General features: G+C 35.5%; 1 protein-coding gene across 1 annotated transcript; it reads left to right on the forward strand.

Moving 5' to 3' along the window:
* The first annotated feature begins 13,071 nt into the window (after positions 1-13,071).
* LOC128546373 (splicing regulatory glutamine/lysine-rich protein 1-like) lies at positions 13,072-14,937 on the forward strand. Its single transcript, XM_053516833.1, has 2 exons — positions 13,072-13,173; positions 14,476-14,937. The coding sequence occupies exons 1-2, from the start codon at positions 13,072-13,074 to the stop codon at positions 14,935-14,937; spliced, it is 564 nt and encodes a 187-aa protein (XP_053372808.1).
* Positions 14,938-25,931: the final 10,994 nt, after the last annotated feature.

Here is a 25,931-nt window from a genome sequence, read left to right on the forward strand (position 1 = left end):
CTGATAAAAGCCGGGAGGACAGAATAAAAGAATAGAAAGAATAAAATATTGAACTTGACCACATATTACAGTTGGATCAAAATAAAACGAAATGAAACTTAGATAATTCACATGTATATTTAGGATACTGTACTCAAATTTATAGAACTGGAATCTGCTGGGCAATTTAAGATGTATCAATGATAAACTTAATCAGTTAGGCTTTAGTAATTTGTTTGACAATTTTAATACAAACACGTATGGGTATAAGATCTAGCTATTTTCCGTCCGTACAAAGAATAAGGGATCAGTATGTGAAAGAATGGCAAATGACCATAAATGCTACATCTAACTCAAATATGTTAATTTCAAGAATACTATTGAATTGTAATATCAAAACGACTGTTAAAGAAACTTATATACTAGATTTAGTGATGTAAGAAATCAAAATACGGCAAAACAAATGATAATTTCACTCTAAGGAGAACCTTTACATGTTGAAATTTAATTCAAAATATGTCATTAAGTCGCTGATCGTATTTTGAAGTAAAATACACTTTTTTCGGCGTGAAATGCATTTCTTAACAATTCGATTTTGATAATTAAGCCATTTAGTAATTTTAATTCCTATAGAAGAGCATTTTTTAGTTTCAGTTTTTATAAAAATTAGCAAAGGTCGTAAAGAAGAGCACTTATTTTTGTAGTTTCTGTTTGAATAAGTTTAGTTCCCCCAGAGACATTCTGCACATCTGCCTAGAGTACAAGTAAAATAAACACTAATTAATAAGATGAAACACTGATGCGACGTAATAAAGCATACACAGAAATACCCGAAATCATAGCTGTTCGTTGGATATCTCAAAAATGTATTTTTACAATTAAAATAGTTACAATGACCTTTGTTTAATCAAAACAATAAATGTAATATTTATAATGCTTCTAAATGCTGTTGAGCGTAATAAACTCATTGAGTCTTATGTCATTATAAAGTTCACAGTGTAACAAATATAGCACGATTTGATTTCCAGTTAAACAAAGAAGGAAACAAGTCAAATGGTTTATCGCGGCCAGAAATTTGTACAAACCGGACAGAAGTTGCGAAATTGTCATTTGTGCAGGAATGAAGCGTTTACCATAATGTCCAGTACTGGACAGGTATAGTGACCATGCACGGACACAGCCAATTTTCTCAGAGGGGGTCCGATCCCCTGCACCCCCCACATCCGCCCTGGAAATTTTGCAATTTGGCACTTCATTTTTTGCATTCTGGGACAGTTTTATGGACTAACCTGTTAGATTTGCGAATGAAGGTAAAATTCTTAGTTTCTTTTAGATAAATAATATGAATTATGTCGGGGTCGTATGTAGCAGCAGCCGCATATACTTTACATGCAGTCCTAATGTTGTCTTTTTCGAAAAACATTTTCTTTTTTTCTTGTCTTCTTTCCTTTTTTAAAGATTTTTCAGAGGGGGTCCGGACCCCCGGTCCCCACCCCCCATCTGGATCCGCGCATGGTGACATATCATGCTTTCTGTTTATGCAGGTAAACTTGTGTTTGGTTAAATTTCAACAGAGCACAATTGTCTGAACAGTGTACAAACTCATTACTGTTTTTTCAGGCAAGGGTGGAAAAAAGTGGTAGACAATGAAAGCAGTAACATTTTTATTAAAAAAAAAAAATAAACAATGAGACAAACATTTCCAACATCTTTGGACGGTTCAAAAATCCCATGTTAAAACTATACGATAAAGCCCGAAACGCGTGAAAATGTTCCGAATGTAAATCGGGTGAAGTAAGCGCTCTATGTAGATTATGCGTCTAGATTGATTAAACTTGGCGGGTCCACTTACTTATTACTTGAGGATGAAAAAAAACGTGTTTTTTAAATGTTGCTCTTAAACAAGGGAGGCGGTTGAACTACTAAAAGTACAACAACAGTTGATTCACAACAAATCGTACGGTATGTTTTATAATCAGTAGAAGCTAGTCGTATTTACGCTTATGAGACCTGTTTCACCCATAAGTAAAGAATTGACAGGTCCATTATGAAATATTTTCCCCATCGTGCAAATACTTGATCAGTCAAGCTCTGTATATTATACAGTTATTGACTTATGTTGAGGTCACTATTTTACGGACATGTAAAAATGATATTGACCGAGGACGACAGGTCCGTAAAACACATATTGACCTCAATAATTGTTATATTATATGCCCTTCTCAAATGCACTCATTTGACTGGCCTATATTTCATACACATAAGAAAAAGTGATATCTCAAGAGCCATTATCACTTTTGCGGGTCAATATCGCTTTTTGCGGACCCACACGTGCAGCCCTTTCAACCAATTAAATGAGCGCATTTGAGAAGGGTATATAATATTCTGCGGTAAACAACGGTTGACGCGCGGACCAGTAAGAGAGCATTATGACGTCAAATTGCCGCATGATGCCCGACATTACTCCTCGGATAAATGAAGTCCAGTGTAATATTTATTAAAATATGTCAATGAGCATTTCAGGATGATAACAATCAATGCCTTCTTGTGATTTATCGTCTAATTTACCACGGTTCATCGTTTAGATGTTTCAGTATTTAACCACTCGGGCTTACACCCTCGTGGTTAAATTCCTATGCATCTGAGCTCTGAACCGTGGTAAATTAGACGATAAACCACCCGAAGGCCTTGATTTTTTTTGTTAAATAAATCATTTTTGATTCAGCAATTAAAAGTTTTATTTGATAATTTTATTTCAAATTGATTAAAATGTGTTACATACTTTTTCGATTTAGAATTTTTTTAAAAGAGAGCAGATAATAAAGTAATGATAATCATGAAATACATGTGCAATGAAACTCAATTTCTTTAACTCAACTCAACTCAGCTCAACAATTGTGCTGTTATTGTGTAAGAACACAAGAATTTTAGTGATTTTATATGCCATAGAACTATTTAGGGACATGTTCCCATACAAGCAAACATAAATATATTTAGAAGTAAAACTGAATTTCAAATAAACATATTACAATAAATTCTTCAAGCTATAATCACTACGGTTTCAATTCACTAAAATGGTCGCAGATTTTCTAAGGAAATGATTTCAGCAATTTGACAGGAAGTTGGAAACAATTTCCTAAAAAATATCTTTTTCAAAATAGCATTGTCTAAAGGATCAGAAAATATACATACAGAATAAAGGTTATAAAATTTTGGCATTTTATTACTGAATGTAGAAATAAACCCTTAAACTTGGACAAAGTCGCAATTCTATTTTTTCATCCTTATATAGTCTATATAAGCAACAGTGAGGAAAATTCAACGAGTTTAATAAATACAATATGGAAAGACACACATGTAATATTCTTTTTAGCACATATTAGCTTTTCCTGCCGAAACATCAAACAATCTACTTTCTTTATGGTTTTTATAGAAGCACGTGTAATTATTGTGTGTATTAAATGAATAAATGCTTGAATCGGAGTTCCTAGCTCCGTGTAGGCGGCCGAGTCTAAAATCTTACCTGAGGTAACGGAAGTCAGAAAAAAATAGAAACGGTCATCCATCCAGATTCAGCTCAAATTTGCAGAAAAAGTAAACGGTTATGAGACACTTTTCTTCCCATCATTATTTTCGTCTGGTCACATGCTTTAAAAATATACATATGAATTAGGTCAGATAATGCGGTACCGGTCGCGCAAGGTGTGCATTTGGGGTCATTTTTGCCTTAAAATTTAAGTGTCCTGAAACCGGAGTTTTACTCGTTTTTATCTTAGAAACAACGGAATCGGCAGGCTGAAAATGTCAAATGACGAAGTGTTAAATATATGCAATACATCCGCTCAACACTTTCCGGGAATTTCTCAAAATTGGAATTTTAATGATTTTTTCGCACTAGTATCAACGCAGATTCGTGGAATTTTCAAATTTAGTCCCTTGCCTCCATAACTGACGCTGTTTTTGCTAAGACAGATCAGTGGAACAGACTACAAATGGAATCAGTTTCAATTCCGACTTAGAAACAATATTTATAGTCTTTCCTCTAGTGATAGAATAAATACCAAAATAGATTTAGAAATGATTATACACGTAGCCATATTTAATACAATATAGGCCTATATAACAAAATAGAGAAAAGTGGAAACTTCATAGGTCGCTCAACACGACAAAAACGAAAATGTTGCAGGCTCGGTTCGATTGAGCCTGTTCATGGACGGTAGTGGAAATGCATGCTACCGTCCATGCCCTCTAGCCCCGGGTTGAGCAGAACTCAACATTTACACATGCTAAAAGTACAAAAAGCAATTTAGAGACATCCGCAGATGTATTCAAACGGCGTGTTGAGGCGTGTAATTCCATGAAGAGCGGCGTTTGGTCCCCAGATAAAGTAAAGGGTTTGCCCCAAACGAGAAAACAATGGGCAGAACTAAACATACTGGAATTTAGGGAGGGGATCTGAGGTTATGGAGCCTGCGTATCACAGGAACTGTCAAAAGACAAAATTAAAAGGCAGGCACCATATCCAAGGGCTGATTAAACAATACCCAAGGTTATGAAAGCGGGAGTATTGGAACCACCCAGGCCGAAATGGTCATGTTAGTATCAATAACACGACATTAACAATCGTGCTGAACGATCTGAGAAGATCGAAATATAACAGCCCTGACTGAATGTACGGGGAGACTTTTTACAGCCGCCACACGGCACAAACAACGCTGCTGTGATAATAAAATAGAGAAAAGTGGAAACTTCACAGGTCGCTCAACACGACAAAAACGAAAATGTTGCATGCTCGGTTTGATTGAGCCTGTTCATGGACGGTAGTGGAAATGCATGCTACCGTCCGCGGCCATTCGCCAATATGGGCCATTTGGTTTTTGGTGCAAGTTTCAGATTTGTAAAAAAATCCTCCCGGGCTCTTCTGAAGTGTCTCCACAATTTTGACAAACCACTGGAAGCAAGTTGCCGAGATTTTCACCGTTGATGAATACAGGCAAAGCTGGTGATATTGCCGAGAATGAATGACAGAAAAATTATTACAGGAAAGTTAAGCTAGAACAATCATGACAGAAATCCACTTACCAATTTAATTACCTGTTCATTACCATCTTCTAGTAGATAAACTTTCCCATTAAACAATTCACCAACAAGATAACCACTAACTAGATTACTCTTTCGCATTTTTACATTACTAAAAGAGGATTACTTATTCTATAAATAAGAATTACATGTAAATAGCTGACTTTATTATTTCACTAGGGTTGGAAAATGTTTGAAAGGTAAAGCCAGCTTATTTTGTTAACATTATTTTATTTAATTAAGAAATGACATATCTCGCACAAATAAAATCAATGTTCACATGCGAAGGAATTATATCACGAGGGTGTAGCTAAATAGGATTGCGTTAGAAAACACATTACAGATATTACACTTTTTTGGCCAATTTAAATAAGTGTTAAACAAAGCTTGGAAAATTTACATCTGTTTAAAGGTATTCTCACATACCAGATGTTTTTTGAGCCACAGATGGTAACCCCGTTTATTTTCTCCGTAAATGGTATAATAGGGGTCGGATAGCCATCCACCTATTAACCTTACAATATAAATTTGTATAATAATTATATATTTTGAATTTCAGCAAAAACATGCTCATATATATAAAGAGTAAATGCACATATAAAATCTAAGTGTACTTCATATTTGAAAAAAATGGGGATTTCCTCAGATGAAAGGATTTTTTCGGAAATGGACCTCAAAAAAGTTTTCCTGAAAAACTAAAAAAAAAAAAACCCAACGCCACTGAGCAAAAAATGAACAAATAAGAAAGGTAAGAAAAACATGAAAAATGGTACCTTTCCCTGTAGACAGTTGGCGAAAGCCCCGAGTGAAAAATCCGTAGGCATTTTTAGTACAATATGGTATCCATACATCAAAATGTTCGTTGAGGTAAATGGAATTCAGTCAGGTGGATAACAGGCTCAAATATCTCTATTCAAATTTTCTTGAGACCCCCAAAGTGGGACACGTGACAAACAAGAGCTGTCACAGGAGACAGCGCGCTCGACTATTTCGATGCTGGATAGTGAAACTGGGCACATTGAGGAAGCTGGAGCTGTCACTGGAGTGTTTAATGACTCCAATGTGGATGAAGATTAACCTTTAATTCTAAGTGAAAGGGGGCATAACATTATGAAAAAAATGCTGCCAGATTTATGGACCTTGTGTCATATGATGTGGGTGATGATGTGGAACAACCTTTTAAAGTATGAATCAAATCCATTTAGTAATAACTGAGATAGAGTGAAAGTGCATCAAAACTTTAAACTGAAATTCTAAGGAAAAGGGGGGATAATTCATGAAATATTGGTGTGAGAGTTATGGCCTGTAATGTAATCACTCACTATTGGTCAGCTTGGACTAGCCAGTAGCTGATAAGCTCCGCCTCACTTCACCTTGTGTTATGTTACAGTTGTAGTATCAAGAAAATAAATTTATAAACAGAATCAAGGAGTCTTATTTCTTAACCCATGCTGTCCTACTACATCCAATATATTACATGGCCCTTACAACAGATGATGTGGCTGATGATGAGAAATAACTATTTTAAGTTTAAAGTAAAACCATCAAGTAATTACAGAGATAAGGAAAAAAAAAGAGAAAATGTAAAAAAACTTTAACCAAGGTGGGGACGCGGAAAGACGCCGACGCCGACGCTGGGGTGAGTAGGATAGCTCTACATATACTTCGTATAGTCGAGCTAAAAATAATAATGAAAGTAAAATGTTGTTTAAATTACATTAAGGTGAACCTGACTTAAATATATAATAGTGTGAAAAAATTAAACTATATAATTCAATTTAAGGTATAAATGTAATTTTCAAGTGGAATTAAAGACTTAGAGGCCCTAAATTTGGCGTTCACCATCAGACGACATTTACACGATGATCTGACTATCCCCTACGTTAAAATTTACGTTACATTCGTATAAACATGAAATTAAAAAATTAATTTATATCCTCTATAATATCCATTGCATATAGAAAACTAAAACTCATTCCAGTTTCTTTGAATTTTTATACATAATTCATGAGGCCCCAGAGGGAGTTACACTCAAATGAACATTTTTAATCAGACATGCTGCATATCATTTTTGCCATCAATTCAATGAAGTGGATATACTCACGCAGTCTTATAATAAACATTAATTGTACTAAAACTTATTGTATAAAGTAATGTTACTGCTTTTATCATTGCAGCATCACTTTCTATTGAGGCCTGAGAACACTAAAACTGAGACTTTCGCAAAACGCATTGATACAAGTGTGAATAAGTAACTCTGAGAATTTCAAGGAAGAGTAGAGCCAGTATATTACACATACACTTCACTGCATTTCATTTTCCTTATTTTCATCTTATTGTTACTATAATAAGAGTGTGTAAAATATCGGTTTATTGGTACTAACTTTTGAGGCAAATTAGTCAAATTGCCAAAATATGGAATACTGAATCGATATATACACTCAAAAAAGTAAAAACGCAATATCAATTTTTGCAAAAATTTGTGTGTAAATATTTGATGTACCGGTACATTGATACACGTATGAAATTGCCAAACATTTCAAAATTCCAGTGCATTCGAAGAAAAGGGAGAGTTATTCTGTTCACTCTGGTGGTGTCGCCTTTGTTGACATCCTCACCTTGGATAAGTTTTGCATGTAAGTTCACATCTCAGCACCCACAATGTATGTGTTGGATTACAACTTTATACATAAGGCTTTTGTGTCATCTAACCTATTGAAATAAAGAAGTTAGATAAATCTTGGCTGAATTTAATACAAAATATGATTCATTTTCAACCTAGAAAATTTGGTATAAGTTTAGCGTGTACCTAAATAACAAGCTGTATTTCAGTTAGTACAGGAATTTGTTTAAAACCTCATATAGTGCACAAAGTCATTAAACCACAGGAAATAACCAAGATGAAAAATTATGTTTATGTTTTGCGTTAAAAAAGATTTTACGGCAGAGAGATTTACTGTTAAGACACAAACGACTGATGCCAGTCTAGCTACATCTCAGTAACGTCAACTTATATAACATTATTTGACTTAGAAAATCTGATTGAAGCTTTGGATGCAAGTTGCTGTCATTACCAGAATAAAAATCTAATTTGTATTAAATTTTAATTGTCTGAAACATGGTTTTGTAAGTTTTGCCCAGTCATGGTCCTTGTTAAACGAATAGTCGAGTACACTGTCGTTTGGACAGCTATTTTTATTTTTGTCTTAGTTTAAGTTTATTAATCAAGTCAAGGCCCATAAGGGCATCTGACAACAATTATAACAATAACAGTTATAGTAACAAAATCAGAACAGCATGTAAAACATGACAAATTATTGCAGAAGTAACTGATAAAGTGGAGGATGAGAACTATTTATCTGAAAGTAGACATAATTTTCTTACAGAAAACAGCCAGTTTTAACAAAGTATTCTTATTGTCATTGTTCATAAGGTTAGAAAATTTGACAGTATTTGGATATTTATAATAAAATTCATCTATATATTTTCTCCTATCAACACTGAAATATTTGCAATCAAAAAGATAATGAAATTCATCTCCTAAAATGTTACTGTTACACAAATGACAAGTTCTTTGTTCTCTTGCAATGTTTTCAAATCTACCTTTCTCTATTGGCAACAAATGATTCATGCATCTGAATTTACAAAGTGAAATGCTAAGGTCAAAAGGTAAAAGCTTGAAATATTTTTCAAATACAAATTCGTGTTTATACATTCTATAATTTAAACATTTGCTTGAGTTATTAACTGAATAGTTCCAGTTTTGTATAAACTGATCTTTAATTCTAGTGTTAACAAGATTTTTGAAGGAGTTAAAAGAGTGATTAATTAAAGTATTGGACCCGTAATAGAGTACCTCCTTTTTGAAGAGTATTCAATTCCTACTATAAACCTACTTTGACTGCAATTTTCAGGGGGCGTAGGTTCAAGCCCCACTGGGACAAAATTTTTTTTCTCCATATTTTCCTTTTTTCTAGTAAGTTTTTACTTCTTTCAAGACTTATTATAGATGTATTGTACAAAGTGTACCTAAATAACAAGTGGAAAATTTTCATTTCATAAGCGATTTTTTGCTGTTCAAAGTCAATTTACCTCTGAATCAGGAGGGGTAGAGTTAGACATCTTTAAAAAATACTCAGTTACATGCGGTAAAAGTTCTCTATTTTGTCTTCATTGTTTAGATTACATATTGTGGAAGAAATGCAGGTAGGTTTTACTTCTGCCCCAAGGTTATTTTTGAATGAAGTGAGCAAAATTCAAAACAGACCCATAGTATTCGACCTTACTTTTTCAATATTGGAGTTAGAATTCTGTCTCATTAAATCTGTTTACTTGAGGCACCCTAGAAAAAAAAAGATATTTACAGTTTTATTTTGTGTTTTATAATTGTTTAACAATAGTTTGATGTTTCTTTTATCAAAATTAATGCTGTAATAAAATTTCTGCAAGCTTTTTAGATAGTGGCCATCACATTGAAATTTGTCTCTACTTGAGTTTGAGGAAATACCATAAATTATACAAAATTTACAAAAAACGGCACGGTAAAAGTTGTTTAAAATTTGCAACACAGTGCGAAACATGGTCAATTTTAAGAATATACCAAGCAAATGCCATTTGTTAAACATTACTATTAGGGGTCCAATACCTTAAAATCGTTATCAGCTTTTATCCATGACCAGAACAGGCGTTTTTAAAAACTATTTTGTTGTGTGTGTGTGTGTGCGTGTGCGTGTGCGTGTGCGTGTGCGTGTGCGCGTGTGCGTGCGCGTGTGTTCGGGTTTAACGTCTTTTTCAACAATTTTTCAGTCATATAAACGACGGTGTCTACTTGTAGCAGTGAGCACAATGCCCAACTTTATAGTGCTGCCTCAGTGGAATATCACGTCGTAGACACGTGACATGATACCCAAACCAGTCACATTATACTGACACCGGGCTGACCAGTCCTAGCAATACCCACTTAATTTTTACGTCTTTGGTATGACGCGGCCGAGGATCGAACCCACGACCTCCCGCACTCGAAGTGGACGCTCTACCACTAGGCTACCGAGGCGGTTAATATTTTGTTGAAGCGCGTACCATTGACATTCAGTTGTTATAAAATGTTGGAGTCACCAAATGTATACTGCTATGTAGATAACCTCTTATGACATTACACGTAATTGGTTGTAATCGCGTCAACATCACACACAATAAAAAGTGTTTTGCAATGTAAAAAACTTCAAACTTATCAAACTTAAAATATTTGTCAAGTTATTAATCATTTAACAGTATCAAGACTTTACAGATATTTGGTATTCCTTACTGATGATCGAATTTCTGTATATCGAAATGTAATTAATACGGGTTTCTAAGGTGGTATATGTTCATGTATCAAAGGTCATGCCTAGACTGTTCTAAACAAGAGGGCCAAGATGGCCCTAGGTCGCTCACCTGAGAAACACACCATAACAGTGTAAACATGTTTGACATAGTGATTTCATGGAAACAAATATTTTGACCAATTTTCATTAAGATTGGACCAAAAATGTGGTCTCTTGAAGTGTAAACAAGTATTTTCTTCGATTTGACATAGTGACCTAGTTTTTAAGCCGAGGTAACCTACATTCGAACTTGACCTAGATTTGATCAAGGCAATCATTCTGACTAAAGTTCATGAACCTCAATTTAAAAATACAGCCTCTATCGCATACAAGACCTATTTCTTTGATTTGTCCTAGCGGCCTAGTTTTTGATCCCAGATGATCCGTATTCAAAACTGACCTTAACTTCATCAAGGCTATCATTCTGACCAAATTTCATGAAGATCAATTAAAAAATACAGTCTCTATCGCATACACAAGGTTTTTCTTTGATTTGACCTAGTGACCTAGTTTTTAACTGTAGATGACCCATATTCTAACTTGACCTTGATTTCATTAGGGCAATTATTCTGACTAAATTGTATATATATCCAGTGTAAAATGCAGCCCCTATTGCATACACAAGGTTTTTCTTTAATTTGATCGGGTGACCTAGTTTTTGAGTCCAGATGACCCATATTCAAATTCAAACTAGATTTCATCCAGACAAACATTCTGATCAAATTTCATGAAGATCCAGTGTAAAATGCAGCCCCTATTGCATACACACGGTTTTTCTTTGATTTGACCTAGTGTCCTAGTTTTTGACTCCAGATAACCCATATTCATGACTGGCCTAGATTTCAACAAGGCAATCATTCTGACCAAATTTCATGAAGACCAATTGAAAAGTACAGCCTCTATTGCATACACAAGGTTCTTCTTTGATTTGATCTAATGACCTAGTTTTAGACCCCAGATGACCTATTTTTGAACTCGTTCTAGATTTTATCAAGGTAATCATTCTGACAAAATTTCATGAAGATCAGTTGAAAAATACAGCCTCTATCGCATACACAAGGTTTTTCTTTGATTTGACCTAGTGACCTAGTTTTTGAACCCATATAACCCATTTTCAAACAGCCGATTAAGTTAAATGTTGACAGACGACAGACGACAGACGCCAGACGACGGACGCCGGATATCGAGCGATCAGAAAAACTCACCTGAGCACACAAAATTACACAAATACTGTTGCTTACATCATTTTTGAAAATATTAGAATTTTCTAGCACCCTTTGTGACTACTTCATAAACTCCACCTACCAAAAACGTAGCTGGTTGGGGAAATAGGCGCTACGTGTTCACATGAACATTAGTGATCCTTTTCAGGTAATGAAAAGCCAACAGTGATATGCATCAGCTTTGCAGTGTCATTGTGACATTTACTGAAGTGGACACACGCCAGTACTGGTGTCGTTGTGACATTTACTGAAGTGGACACACGCCAGTACTGGTGTCGTTGTGACATTTACTGAAGTGGACACACGCCAGTACTGATGTCGTTGTGACATTTAATGAAGTGGACACACGCCAGTACTGGTGTCATTGTGACATTTACTGAAGTGGACACACGCCAGTACTGGTGTCGTTGTGAGATGCGATTTTGAAATTTTTGGTACATGAAACGCCGACCTCAAGCTTGAGGAAACCTAAATACTTGACAACCGCTCCCTGATTCCAAATTGGTTAAAAATGTTGTTAACTTGTCTCTCTTACTAGCTGAATCAAGTGATCTAATTGCTGCATGGGGTATATTCCATTGAAATGTTACAAGAGTTTCATTACAAATTCAGAATGATAAAGAAATCGGTTTAAGTGACATTGCTCATGAATATATAGGCTTGCTACTAGTTCATCAAGAGGACACACACTTTGGGATTTTTAAAAAGGGTTTTTTTTGCTACTTTAAAGTTCGCAATTAAATTAAAACTGACCCTCACTTTAAATGGAAAACGAATTTTGTATCTGGTGATACTAAACTTCATTTTTTTTTCTTATAATTAGTTTTTTTTTCATACATCTATTCATTGTTAATAATCATCTTTTGTAAATAAATTTGTAAATATTGTAAAGGGTGTTGATTTGTTCTGATGGTTACTGTCGCCGGTACGACCTTTCCTGCCACATAAGGTTTCACATAGAATCCTCGAACTTGCAATGCAGATGGCCCCTTTTGTTTTTGTAGGTCACAAAGGATACTGTCAACGGTGTGACTTCCACTTTTTTTAATTATGTCCAATTGTTTATATTTACATGCATTGTAGTAAAACCTCTCCAGACTGGCTGAAAATCATTGCATTTGAATTTTAATTTATGCCATCCTGTGATGGTATAAGTCAACCCTTTTAGTACATAATTTAGTTGTGATATAATATAGTTTTCTATTCCTTTTTTAGTATCACCAAACAGAATTCGCTGAACAATTATTGTGCTACAAACAATTTATATTCATAAAGAATAACAATTATATAATATATGTGTGACTATTAAAATAGTGCTATATTGAGGAAACTAGATTGTGATTATTCCGGATACAGTGCTTGTGACAGTGTAGTGTTGGAAAGACAGTTGCTTTAGGTGCTGTAGTGACTGAACTTTGTTTTGCATGATGCCACGTACTTTGAAGAAGTCTTTGAGTCAGAGGAGGAAGGAAGACAGGGAGAAAAAGGAAAGAAGAAGACTTCAGTTGTCAGAAGCAGGCTCTCCTGTGGTCAGTGAAGGGTGGGGCCCAGCGCAAAGGGGTGTCTTTGAAATATCAGAGGGGGGCCTACCCACACCCCTTTCCCTTCATCTTTTGGATGAAGGCCATCTGTGTCTATGATGGGTTCCTCAGAAATATCAGATGGGGCCTAGCCCACCCTATCCCTTCATCTGTTTCAAAATGAAAGGGCCATCTGTGTCTATGATGGGGGTCGTTGATTTATCAGATGGGGTCCATCCCAACCCATAAAACCATCTGTGCTTGTGAACTTTCGAGAACATTTCGAGCTTTTCCGAAGACTTTTCAAGTTATTGTTGTTTACCTAGTGAACCTATCAAGAATGTTTTAGAAAGTTCTTTAGATACTTGTATAGATGCTACAATGAAACTTCTGATGTACATAGAAGAGCAGACAACAGTTGATGAACACCCGACGCTACACAATAAGCCTTGTATACTGCTGTTCCAGTATTCAACCAAATTACATTAAGACCTTAGGTTCAGATATATTCACCCTTTGGGTTTTCTTTTCATCAAGCTGACTCAACGTTTAGCGAAGAATCCGTGGTAGCCAATGTACATAAAAATGCTCTCTGTGCTTTGATATATGCAAAATACACTTGTTTGAATACTAGGACAGACATGGATAAAGTATTTTTTGGAAGGAGGCTTACTGTACCAGAGAATTTGTATATAACTTACATAGAAGAAATTTATTTAAGAGTAGATTATTAAATTTTGAAGATTACCGAATGTTGTAAACGTTTTCAAAAAAGACATTAGAATTAAAAAAGCCCCAGTTATACCCGGGTGTTTGCACACACAGTTTTCTGACCATGCATTTCCCTTATCTATATCAACCTTGATACTGCCTTCATGACACACTCACATATTTTAGTTATGATTGGATCAGTTTGCTCAGTTGTGTTTAAAAAGGAGAACCAATACTTCTTTTTTGACTCACATTCTCATGGTCTAAATGGATTGTCATCAGAAAATGGAACTTCAATACTCATTTCATTCCATCAGTTACAAGATCTTGTGACATTCATGTATGCAGTGTATGAAAGTCGTCGCCTCAACGCGAAACTAGTCTATGTGTATATAGAAATAGAAGCAGATAGACTAGTTTCGCGTTGAGGCCACGAAGTATGTTGATTGACATTACAAATCAATTTGACTTGCTGCCTGTTAATGTTTACAAGTGATTCAGGTGTAGATGATGATAAACCCAAAACTAAGGTGTTGAAGATCAAGCCATGATAATGCTCTAAGCTCGAAATTAAGTGAATGGAAAACCGTCATATACAAGAAAAGGAAGCCGTCTCCGAGTCATAAAAAGGAAGCAAGTGAAAGAGTGGATTTTTCAAATGAGTCAAACAATGAACATAATCTAACCCTCATTGGCAACTACTTTAAAGATCAAAATGTTAGGAACACACAAAGAAAAATAAATAGCCAAAGCATAACAAACAGAAAAGAATATATGAAAGTTTACAAACAGAAACAAAGGCAATGTGATCAGCAAAGAAAAAAGGACAGAGAGTACACACATCAATCAATGAAACGTGCAAGGCAGTCTGAAGAGTTCAGAAAAAAGGACAAAGAGTACACGCTTCAATCAATGAAACGTGCAAGGCAGTCTGAAGAGTTCAGAAAAAAGGACAACGAGTACACGCTTCAATCAATGAAACGTGCAAGGCAATCTGAAGAGTTCAGAAAAAAAGGACAAAGAGTACACACTTCAATCAATGAAACGTGCAAGGCAATCTGAAGAGTTTAGAAAAAAGGACAAAGAGTACACGCTTCAATCAATGAAACGTGCAAGGCAGTCTGAAGAGTTCAGAAAAAAGGAAAATGACAATGTTAAGGCATCAAAGAGAAGAGCAAGATTGATAGCAGAATACAAAAAGTGGAAAGCTGAAAAGAAACAAAAATTACGGCAATGTAATGAATTCAAGCAAAAGGAAATTCAGATACAAAATAAGTCAAAAAGAAAGGCAAGGTCGGATCCTTTGAAATTAGAACAAGAAAAAATTGCAAAACAACAATGGAGATTTGATGAAAGAAACCACAAAGCGGAAAACATCATGGATTGCAAACGAAAAACTTCCAAGCGCAAAGATCCTTCATTTGCCTGTGTTGAAAAGTTAAATGCAAAGCAAAGGAAATATGGTAGTAATATGGATGCCTGCATTGCACGTTTTCATAAAAATATATCAGTTGGACCCCTATATATATGTAGTTGTTGTCATCAAACATGGTTCAAAGAAAGTGTATCAGAATGTAAGTCGTTGAAAGAAGGAAATGAAAAATACTTTACTGGTGTAATATCAGTTGATAACAAAGAATGGGTTTTGCACTCTTGTAGAGACAGCATTAACGGGGGTAAGGGTCCCAACATTATCTGTTTTAAATGGAATGAAATGCCATCAAAACCGAAAGAATTGGAACTGTTTGCACTTGAAGAGCGTTTAATTGCTTTACGTATACCTTTCATGCAGATGCGAGAACTACCTCGAGGTCGCCAATTGTCTGTAAAAGGAAATGTTGTTGATGTTCCTGTTGAAATTCAACCAGTTGTAAATGCATTACCAAGACCTTTTGATGAAAACATTACTGTAACTGTGAAATTGAAGAAAAAAATGTCATTTAAATCAGTGTGTTCTCTAAAAAATGTAGACCCCTCCGTGTACTCCGTGCTTGCACGGGTTGATGAAAAGTGTTTTTTTACAAAAATGCAAATGTTCAGATTGATGAACAGGATAAAGAGTGCCCACAGAAGACGTAATGAAATATTGCATAATTTTTCCAGTCACAAGTAAAGCTTGCTCAGAGCCCCAGTATTGTTGATTTTGATGTTCAGATTGAACACAGGGGATAAAGGGTGCCACAGAAAACAGTAATGAAATTTTGCATGAATTATGAGTCACAAGTAAAAGCTTTGTCAAGGTCCGGTTTGTTGATTTTGATGGTGTTGTAAGTGAAAGTGCGAGAATTTCCATGTGATGAGAACATAGAAAATTTTGATATTTCAAATGAAAACATATCTGCTGTGGAAGAAGTTTATGATTCGGATGCAGAAGAAGTTAAACAGGGAAGTGTTTGGCAATATTGACACATTGTTAATGATGCAGAATTGGAAAACAGAAATTCGACCTTTTACATTCGCTCCTGGAGAGGTCAACGGCCTCTCAGTATTTTAAAGATAAAGATTCAAATATCTTTGTTTCCCCATGTATATTTTAGGGACAGGGGCGAATAGTTTAATGATGATAGAAAAGTGCCTGTACATTATGTGATATTGCAAAATGGGAATAGAAAGCCCACGATAGACGGGCTGCTAATAGCGTACCTAATATATTTTTTATAACTTAAGAAAATACAAATGAAGCAACTGAATGATAAAGCAAATCTTGCTGTTAGAAGATGTCAAACTGGACAAGAAATTTTTACTGCGCACAAGCAAGGAACTCCGAGGGGCACTGACAACATTGTCAAAAATGATGAAGGTTACTATTTTTTTAAACAGCTTAGAAATTCTCCAGCATAATTTATAATTTTAAAAAGAAGGATGTTTATGCTATATTCGGCATTTGGGGTTTGCCAACTTGGTTTATGTCATTGTCCTCGCTGATATAAGATGGGTGATCTTTTGAAAATGTTAGCTAGTTTAAATGAAAAAGTAAACTACACGGGTGTTTAAATTGAAAATTTGACATGGGAACAAAAGATAAAACTCATTCAGTCAGATCCAGTCACATGTTCTAGATACTTTAAATCAAAAGAGTTAAAGAGTTCATGAAAAACAGTTCAGAAAAGTGAACATGAACCTGTTGGAAAAGTTATTGATCATTTTTTAGAGTCGACTTTCACAACGTGGATCGCCCACACATTCACATGATTGTAGGGGTAGAAAATGCACCAAAATTCAATGTGGACTCGGATGGGAATTGGCTGCTTATGTGGATCATTTTTTAAAATGTTCTATAAACAATCCGATCTTGGTCTTTTTGATAGAACTTCAAATTCACAAACATTCCAGAACATGTGAAAACGAGAAGAAAAATATGTCGTTTTGGTTATCCGTTGCCACCTCTTCCTAAAACTATGGTCTTACAACCACGGAAACTGGAAAAGACAAGTATTATAAATTGTAACCAAAATTTTACAGAAAAAAATGAAAAAATGAGAAAGATGGATACGATGTATCTTCGAAGACTTTCGAAAACTGTTGTGCAAATGACTGAGGAAGAATATGTTAAATGTATTAGAAGTTCATTAAACTCTTCAAAGGTGTTTTTGAAAAGAAATCCGTGAATCCGTTAAATTTGTACAATGATATGTGTTAAATGCATGGAAGGCAAACATTGACATACAGTTTGTGTTAGATCCATATGCTTGTGCTAGTAATAGTTTCATATATCAGTAAATCCCAAAGAGGAATGAAAATTTTGTTCATGCAGCTGCAAAAGAAGCAAGAAATGGCAATTTGGATATTAAAAGACAAGTAAGACATATTGGAAATGTATTTTCAAACAGTGTCGAAGTGAGTGCACAAGAGGCAGTTTATTTGGTGCCGCAAATGCCATTGATTTAAAGTTCAAGGAGTGTTGTCTTTGTAAATACATCGACTCCAAACCAGAGAGTACAGTTATTGAAACCCAAGTCATGCTTGATGAATTGCCTGCAAACTCAACAGATGTAATGTCAGGCAGTAAAATAAAAAGATACTCGAACCCGGGCCAAAACAATGGAAAAGAAATGTTTAGCTGATTATGGTCAGAGTTAGAAGTAATTTTAAACCCAGACGGACAGAATGACTATAGAGATGAGGAGGAGCAAGATAATGAGAAAAATGCAGAAATGTCAGATGGTGAATGCTTTGGTGACAGTGAAACTATTTTAACTTTAAAGAAGGGCATTAAAATAAAACGATGTCATAAAAAAAATAAGGTATGTGAGATTCAATCGGAAACAGACGAAGAGAACCATTATAGAGAAAAAATTTTTACTGTTCCCCCCATGGAGAAATGAAGACACTGACATACTTGGAAATTTCAGTACATATAAAGAACTATGAACCTATGAAGCATACCATAGTTTCATAAATGTTCTTATTATAACATCGGGAAGATTTGGAGCTAGCAAGAGATTTGGAAAGAAGCTGAATATGAGTTTTTGATGATATTGCACAAGTACACAGCAGTTGAAGGTGATGAGCTGAAGAAGAACCAGTTGAGTCAGAACAGTTTATATATTTTAATCCTGAAAGAATTGAGCATAGGGAATATGATATAGGGACTGAAATTGGCTGTTATGTTTCTGTACCCTCAAGTTGATGTAAAGAAAATATCCGTCAGATATTGAACATAGAAAGCTGTTGCAGTGTTAAATAGTAAACAAAAAACAATTTTACAACCATGTGGTTCATTGGATAAAACAAAGGATGCTCCTTTATATGTATTCCTTTCTGGTGGAGCTGGTGTTGGAAAAAGTCTAGTTATTCGAGCATTGTAACATGCTGATCATACAAGGGTTCTTTGTGCGTTTACAGGAAAAGCTGCATTTAATATTAATGGTTCTACAATCTCATCTGCATTTAAACAAAAGTATAAGCAGTCAGATCAAACATTAACTTGTGACAGTCTCAATACCTTAGATCAAAAGTATCGTGATTTGTCAGTTGTGATTATTGATAAAATTTCCCAAATTTGGTTAGGTAATTTGTTAAATTTATTGATCAAAGACTTCAATCATTGAAAGGAACTAGAACCCTTTTGGGGGTGTTAGCATTATTGCTTTTGGGTGATCTTTATCATTGAAACCTGTGAGTGGTGATTGGATATTTAATGACATGAAAATGATGCTTCTGCCTATCAAGAAATCTATGGAAAGTTTTATTTTCTATTTTTGAATTAACAGAAATTATGAGACAGAAAGATGATCTTGAATTTGCAGAGTTGCTAATAGATTAAGGGTCAATGCATTAACTACTGAAACAAGATTTGGTTGAAGCAAGGGTGAAGTTTAAGTATCAAAAAAATGCACCTCACTTTTTGCAGAAACTATTTCAGCATTGTTTTTAATGATGAAATTATAAAATATGATGACAGAATAGGTTGCAATACCATGTGTGGATGCGTATGTCTCGCCCAAGTTATCTAAAGAAAAGATAGATTGTGCCCTGTCTTGCCTGCCACCTCTCTGGCCATTTATAGCGAGTCCTTGAATATCTGATATTATTTAATAATCTTTGTACTGTATTTTAATTTCCAATATTGATAGAAAATTGGTTTTCTAGCATTCATATTAAAAATAATAGATTTCTAATCTTTAAGGCCCTGTAATAATTCATGTTAAATTGAACGACTGGTACTTAATGTACGTGCACGGTCTAGCTCGATCTATAAATAATATTTTTTTTGGTCAAGTGCCGAATGATGGAAAACAAATGATTCTTAAAATGATGGTGAAATATAAAATAATTTATGCTAATCAAATCTATCCAATTACTGATACAGCTCTAAAATTAAGCGGATGGGATCCTTGTGATGGTTTTCAACAAACTATGCCTGGTTAATACCATACATAATATTTTTACTAAATTACCTTTTTAGTTCCAGCATTCGCTGAACTTATAGGAAAACGCAATTGTTCTGAGTAAAACCCAACTATATAGGAGTCAAGAACCCGATAGTATTTGGCTATTTATAATATTTATTTTTCAGCGAGTTATTCATTACGGTAGCTTGGCAATTCTGATCACTTCGTGATGCTGCCCTGTAATTTTACCTTTTCCACTGTAATTAATGAGCTCAATGATATGGGCAAGCATCAGCTCCTTAGTACAATGATCATCTAGTGCGTAATTTGCTAATCTTGGTTAGTTTCCATGTATTAACGCCTAAATGGTTTTTGAATAGTATAGATGGGACTGTTCCTCTTCTTTGTTCATGAAAGATAAAGGGGTTTACTTAATTAAGTTACTGATGGTTTACGAACTCATCGGTGGGGTCGAAAACGGGTGCAATTTTAGGTACGATCTTAAGGTATGTGTACTACTAAATAAATCAAACATAGGTATCTCGCCACTTACTCCCTCCTCCGAATTCATGCGTCCCGTGATAATACAAATATAACAATTCGAAACTATTCTTGATAACATTTAAGAACAAAGTACACATATAATATAGACCATTATTTTAATGTTTCAACCTGAACATAACATAAACTGAAGCATCTATAGTAACGTATTCAGAAAATCATTTTTGTATTATCATCTGTAACATTTCTAATAAGTCAAACCTGGCTACAAAGCCATTTCATATATCATTTAAGACTTTCTTCAAATACTTTTTTTTTTTTAGTAAAATTACTTCTCTTTACCAGCATTTTATGTCATTTCACCAATCACTGATAGCAATTTAATCGAAGCCTCATGACCCTCGTCAACAAAATCCCTAGATTAAGATCCACAGCTATAATGATTCGCTTGGCGGCATAGAAGTTGATTCGTAATTAACTTCTCCTCTCAATTATAACAATCTCTGTCTTCTTACTTCCTTCACATTCGACAGATACTAACTTCAACCTCTCCTTTGTCTGAATTTCATATCTTCATTATTTATTCTTATCCACGATTTCCTATATCTACTTTCTCCGTTCTTCGGAGCACTCACCGTATAACATTTGCTACCATTCTGATTTATAATTTGCCTCACATTTTTCTTATTTCTCACTTCACTGTCCTTAAAATCCAATTCATATTCTGGTTTCTTATCCATCCTTTTGTCACTATGCCTTGTCTCTATAAATCGGAATCCATCTACTTTGTGTACTAACTTCATATGTTTTTAAGATACGCATATCATCATAACTTGTTACAGACTTACATGCTTCTAGTTCGTCTTCTATTACAATGATTCAACTAGCTTCAATCGTTGCACTTTTCTGTATGCTTGTCTTACATACAATTATGGGCCAAAATGGTTTGTTTACGAATGTAGTCTTCTTTGGCATCTAGACCTTAAATAAGAAAAGACTAAAGTCTTTAGCCCAAACCGGTTTCCTAATTTTATGTGATAACTCTGATTCTGTCAAAGTACGTCATTTTTATCATATCATCGGTACCGTAAATCTACATCTTTTTGCCAGTACTACCTCATCATCATATTCTATCATTGACTCTTTTCATCAATAAGCTTGGTTCTACATTACTAACTCTAACACAAAGAATGACTTGTGGAACCCGATTTCGTCCACAGTCAAATATACAGAACTGGATAACTTCCCAAGCACTGATAGGACACTCCCAAAGGATGTGAACTTAGTGAAGTCCAACCTTCTTTACTGGGAAATAAACATATACCTATCCCCTATCGAAACTGTTCAAATGAATTTCGTTGTCATGCAAATTGTTTGCACTATTTATTGCTTTATCGGTGTTAGTCAAATTTAAGTTGCAGTATCATAACCTTTCGCTGCAATTCACCAAAAATGACCATCTGATCGTTTGGTAGATAACCGGATGGCATTTCAATTCAAATCAGCGTGTAGTACTCCGACCAAGCATAACATATTTGGACTCATCCCGTTGTTTCGTGTTCAGCACTTCTATACGGCCAATTATCAATGGTAATTTGCTCATCCAATTTCGATGATCATCAATTTACAAATGCACTTAACATCTCGTTAGTGTCAATTAAACCCCTACCGTGCCATCTGAGAGGAGATTGGCGTTTGAATTTTCTTTAACATATACCTAATACCTCACAATTCCTAAAAACTTCCCTACAAACTGTCGCAAATCTGCATGTATCTGGAAGGTATTCCGAACCTAGCATAACTTCTTTCTGACTAAAATTCTGGCAACCGTAGGCACTTCCAGTTTCGCATTGGAAGCATTCGCCATTTTGAATATTCAGCTACACTAAAATATAACATTTCCTTGTTCTGTCTCGGGCAACTCTCCAAGAATATCAATAGCTTACACCATAGATACACTCTTACAACCTGCATGGGGCTTGCTTGTTATTATGGTCCCTCTTTCATGCAACTTCACATCTGCAACGTACAACCGAACATCATTTTGCATGCAGCCAATAAAAGTTCTGTCAGATCTTTGAAAGAGTGTTTTGATCCCTAAATGTCCGGTCTCGACCTTATTGCATTGCTCAGGTGAGCACTTTCCTCGACATCTTGCACTAAATTGATCTTGGAATTTGTTGTAGTTCTGTATCTTCCCATATGTCTCATCCAAAGACCATCTTTTATCAAGTCTGTCAACTGTTGAACAAGATTTTACAGTGTATCCTCTGCTCCGATTTCCTTGAAAAGAGCTTTTCTTTAAGAGACCCATTCAATACTGACTTAAGATGTCTGTCAAATAATGTTTCTATTGTCTCGTTTTGTTTAAGTTGCCAAGAAGCCACCTAGATTCAGGAAGAACTGATTTGAAATTTGCATCCTTACTCTGGATCAGATTACCACACTGTCCGATGGTATCTACAACGCATCGGGTTCCATGAAACTAGATTGTTCTATTCTACTTCATTTGATATATGACAAAACTCCTCCAGCGGCTACCTGACCATCGGTTTTGAAATTCATCAGCCATTAACGATCCGTGATCTGTTCTACCAGAATTTATTCAATAAAGTTATGCGGGAAATTTAAAATATACTAGCAGCTAACATCTTTTCCTGGTCAGCAAATTTTTCGTCCGACTGTTAGTGATCTACTGCATAGCATGACTCTTCCTGTCCATCAATTTTCTGTGAAAGCACTGCCCGATAGTATAATCACAAGCATCCGTTCTAAATTGAATCGGCAGTAGATTATGGAGCGGCCAATATCGGATATGTTGAAAACTTATTTTTAGAGTTTTTGAAATTCTTCGCAATCTGATCCCAGAAAAACGAATATTTTTCTCTGTCAATTTTTACAAAGCTAGCTACTGTGATATCCCAAGATGAATTTCCGATAGTATCCCAAGTCCAGAAGAGCGAAGTCTGTAACATTGTGAGGTGTTGAGCCACGTTTGATGCAATCGATTACTTTGGGCTGTTCCACCCCATTTTCATTAATTATGTTCCTAAAACTCGACTATTTTTAAAAAGATGAATTTTGTTTCATGTAAGTCCAGCTTCTTTCAACCTCTCAAAACTTGCTGTAAATTTTTGATCATATCTTGAAAAGGGTTTACTTCACAATAATGTCTCCAATGAACGAGGCAAATTTCAATGGAAGACCTAGCAACTACATATTCCATCAAAACGCTCAAAGTGCAGTCGATGCAGTACCAAAAGCTTCTTTTAAACTCGAAAAGACCCTGCCTTGATGCAAACGCCGTGTCTGTTGAATTCACGCCATCCTACTTGCCAGTATCCAGAAGTTTAGATCCAGGATCGAAAACCATGAGATCGGGCAGCTGATCAATGGGACTCATCAATGTGGGGAGTGGATACGCATCCTTGATCGTGGCTTCATTTAAACGCGTAATCAAACAAAACCTTCTGATCCTTCCTCTTCTTACTAGAACTTAATCCAACTGCCCATGACTAGTTGAAGGTTGTATCACATCATCCTTTGAATTTGGTCAATTTGTTTTTCAAACCTCTCTTGCAAAGTACTGGTACCTCCAAAATTGGTTTATTGATGGCTAGCAAATTGGCTGTTGGGAAAATGCTTATGAAATTCCAGTACCTAAATCCTGCAATTTCGAAAGTTGAAGATCTTGTTAAAAGATTCTTTGAATCTTTTGCTTCTTATCGTGCCATTCCAGAAGTTAAGTTATACAGAATTTGAACGTGCTCAGGGAGAATTTGTTTTTATTATTGTTGTCCCTTCCTTCTACCAACATTTGCATATAGTTGCGACATTAGTCCCAGATAGTAAGGTTTGTGTCAGCTTCGAAAAATTAGCAATTCTTACAGGAAACCATTTTTGATGCTGCCGAACAGAGTCTTGCGACCATCCCTGTCCATCTCCCTAAGTATCACAGCTTCATAAGACCCCATCTATCCTTTTAATCCTGATTCAGTCACCATCCCTTTGTATCATCTCAGTTTCGCAGGTATCACAACTTGTTCAAGTAAGACTATTTCCTAAAACATCACATCTCCAAACAGAAGTAAAGTTTGATCATGAAGTTTCATGGATGCTAACAACGTCCTCATGACTTACGTCGGATTCGCATGAAATCGAGGCAAGTACTACATCTATTCGATTTCTGCAATGATAACAAACTTTGCAAATTTATCACAAACAAAATGGAAATTCCGTTTGTGTCCTTGATTCAAGTAGTTTCCACTGCGGATACAACCGGAGTCAAATGTGAACTGGACATTGTATCAATGAGAAACTCCACAACTTCTGGGAAATGCTTGTACTGGCACTGTATCGATTTCAGACAATCAACTGACATCCATTAATGCTCTGTTACTATAAACTCAGGAAGATCGACTCATCGGCCTCTACAACGTGGTTCGGTATTCTTATACTTTTTGTCTCAGATCTTGTTACTGAGATGCCTGACTTAGATTGATTATATGGGTCATATCCATATCTTTGGAGGAGGTTTCTAACTTGATTCGAAGTTTATATGATATCATCTGAAGTGCATCAGTATCTGTTGGCCGAGGTGGATGTCGGTATTTCCGTTGAGCATTTCGTCGATCAAACCATAAGGTCTATGCATAGGCTATTTTCAGGCTTATTATATTTTCCTTGCGTTTATCCGAAAGATTGGATGACACTATTGTCAGATTTGAACTACTGTTTGAGATTTCAATATGTATGAAAATCCTGTCAATACTGCATTCTAAGATCCTTGTAGTGCTTCTCGCTACACGATAAATTCCATCCAGCTCCACGCATTGGTACGGCACGTTTAGTCCGTAGCCTGCCTGCTTAACTTGAGACGCATTTCTGAAACTCCAGGTTCTTCGATGAATTGTCATAGCCGGTCTCGAACGTCGGCTTGGCTTTAGGAAGGCCAAGTTAGCTGACGTCGATACCTGTCCCATCGGCTAGACTCTGTACTTTCTGTTGTCTGTTCTCAACTGAACCATATAACTCGTTTGATCTCGTGAAAACCTATCTTCAAACTCTATTAATTCATGAAATCCTAGTCTTTGAATAAGTTGCAAACTCCCTGGCTTGTCCTCGTAGTGATACCGATTGTTATAAGCCTTTCTTTTTATCATCCAAGCCATTTAATATCACAGGCATCAAAGTGTGCCTTTATCGTCTGCACTTATCCCTCGTTGTGGCTGGCTTCACCAAATCGTCTACTGGAGCTTGATATTTTTGTACATCAACTGAATCTATGTCTTATCAAATTTTGGAGATGGTTCAACTTTTTTTATTGCGTTCAGCACAAATCTATCGGTATAAATGACTCTTTTTACTTCTGAATAGTTAGGTTCTGTAACAGAACGTCTATGTTTCAAGGTTCCTTTATGTTCGAGATAACCCTCATCAGATCTACCTGTGTATCATTTCAAAACATACTTTTTATCACTTTTCTGATGGGTCGAGGTGCCAATATCACTCAAAAGGTTGCATCGTTTAGCTATTTCTTGTCGTAACTTTGAAATCTCTCGTTCAAGTAGCAAAATCCTATTTTGTCTCCTCAACCTCTCAACCTCTTCAACCATGGTTTTCGATCTTTGTAGCATACCCAAATGTGCTCAGCCATCTTTAGCGTGGATAAGATGCCTATATGAAGTCTAAGAATGTCCACGTAAAGGCGCAAATTTTGTC

Source organism: Mercenaria mercenaria, chromosome 10 (genome assembly GCF_021730395.1).
Source record: "Mercenaria mercenaria strain notata chromosome 10, MADL_Memer_1, whole genome shotgun sequence".
Classification (NCBI taxonomy): domain Eukaryota; kingdom Metazoa; phylum Mollusca; class Bivalvia; order Venerida; family Veneridae; genus Mercenaria; species Mercenaria mercenaria.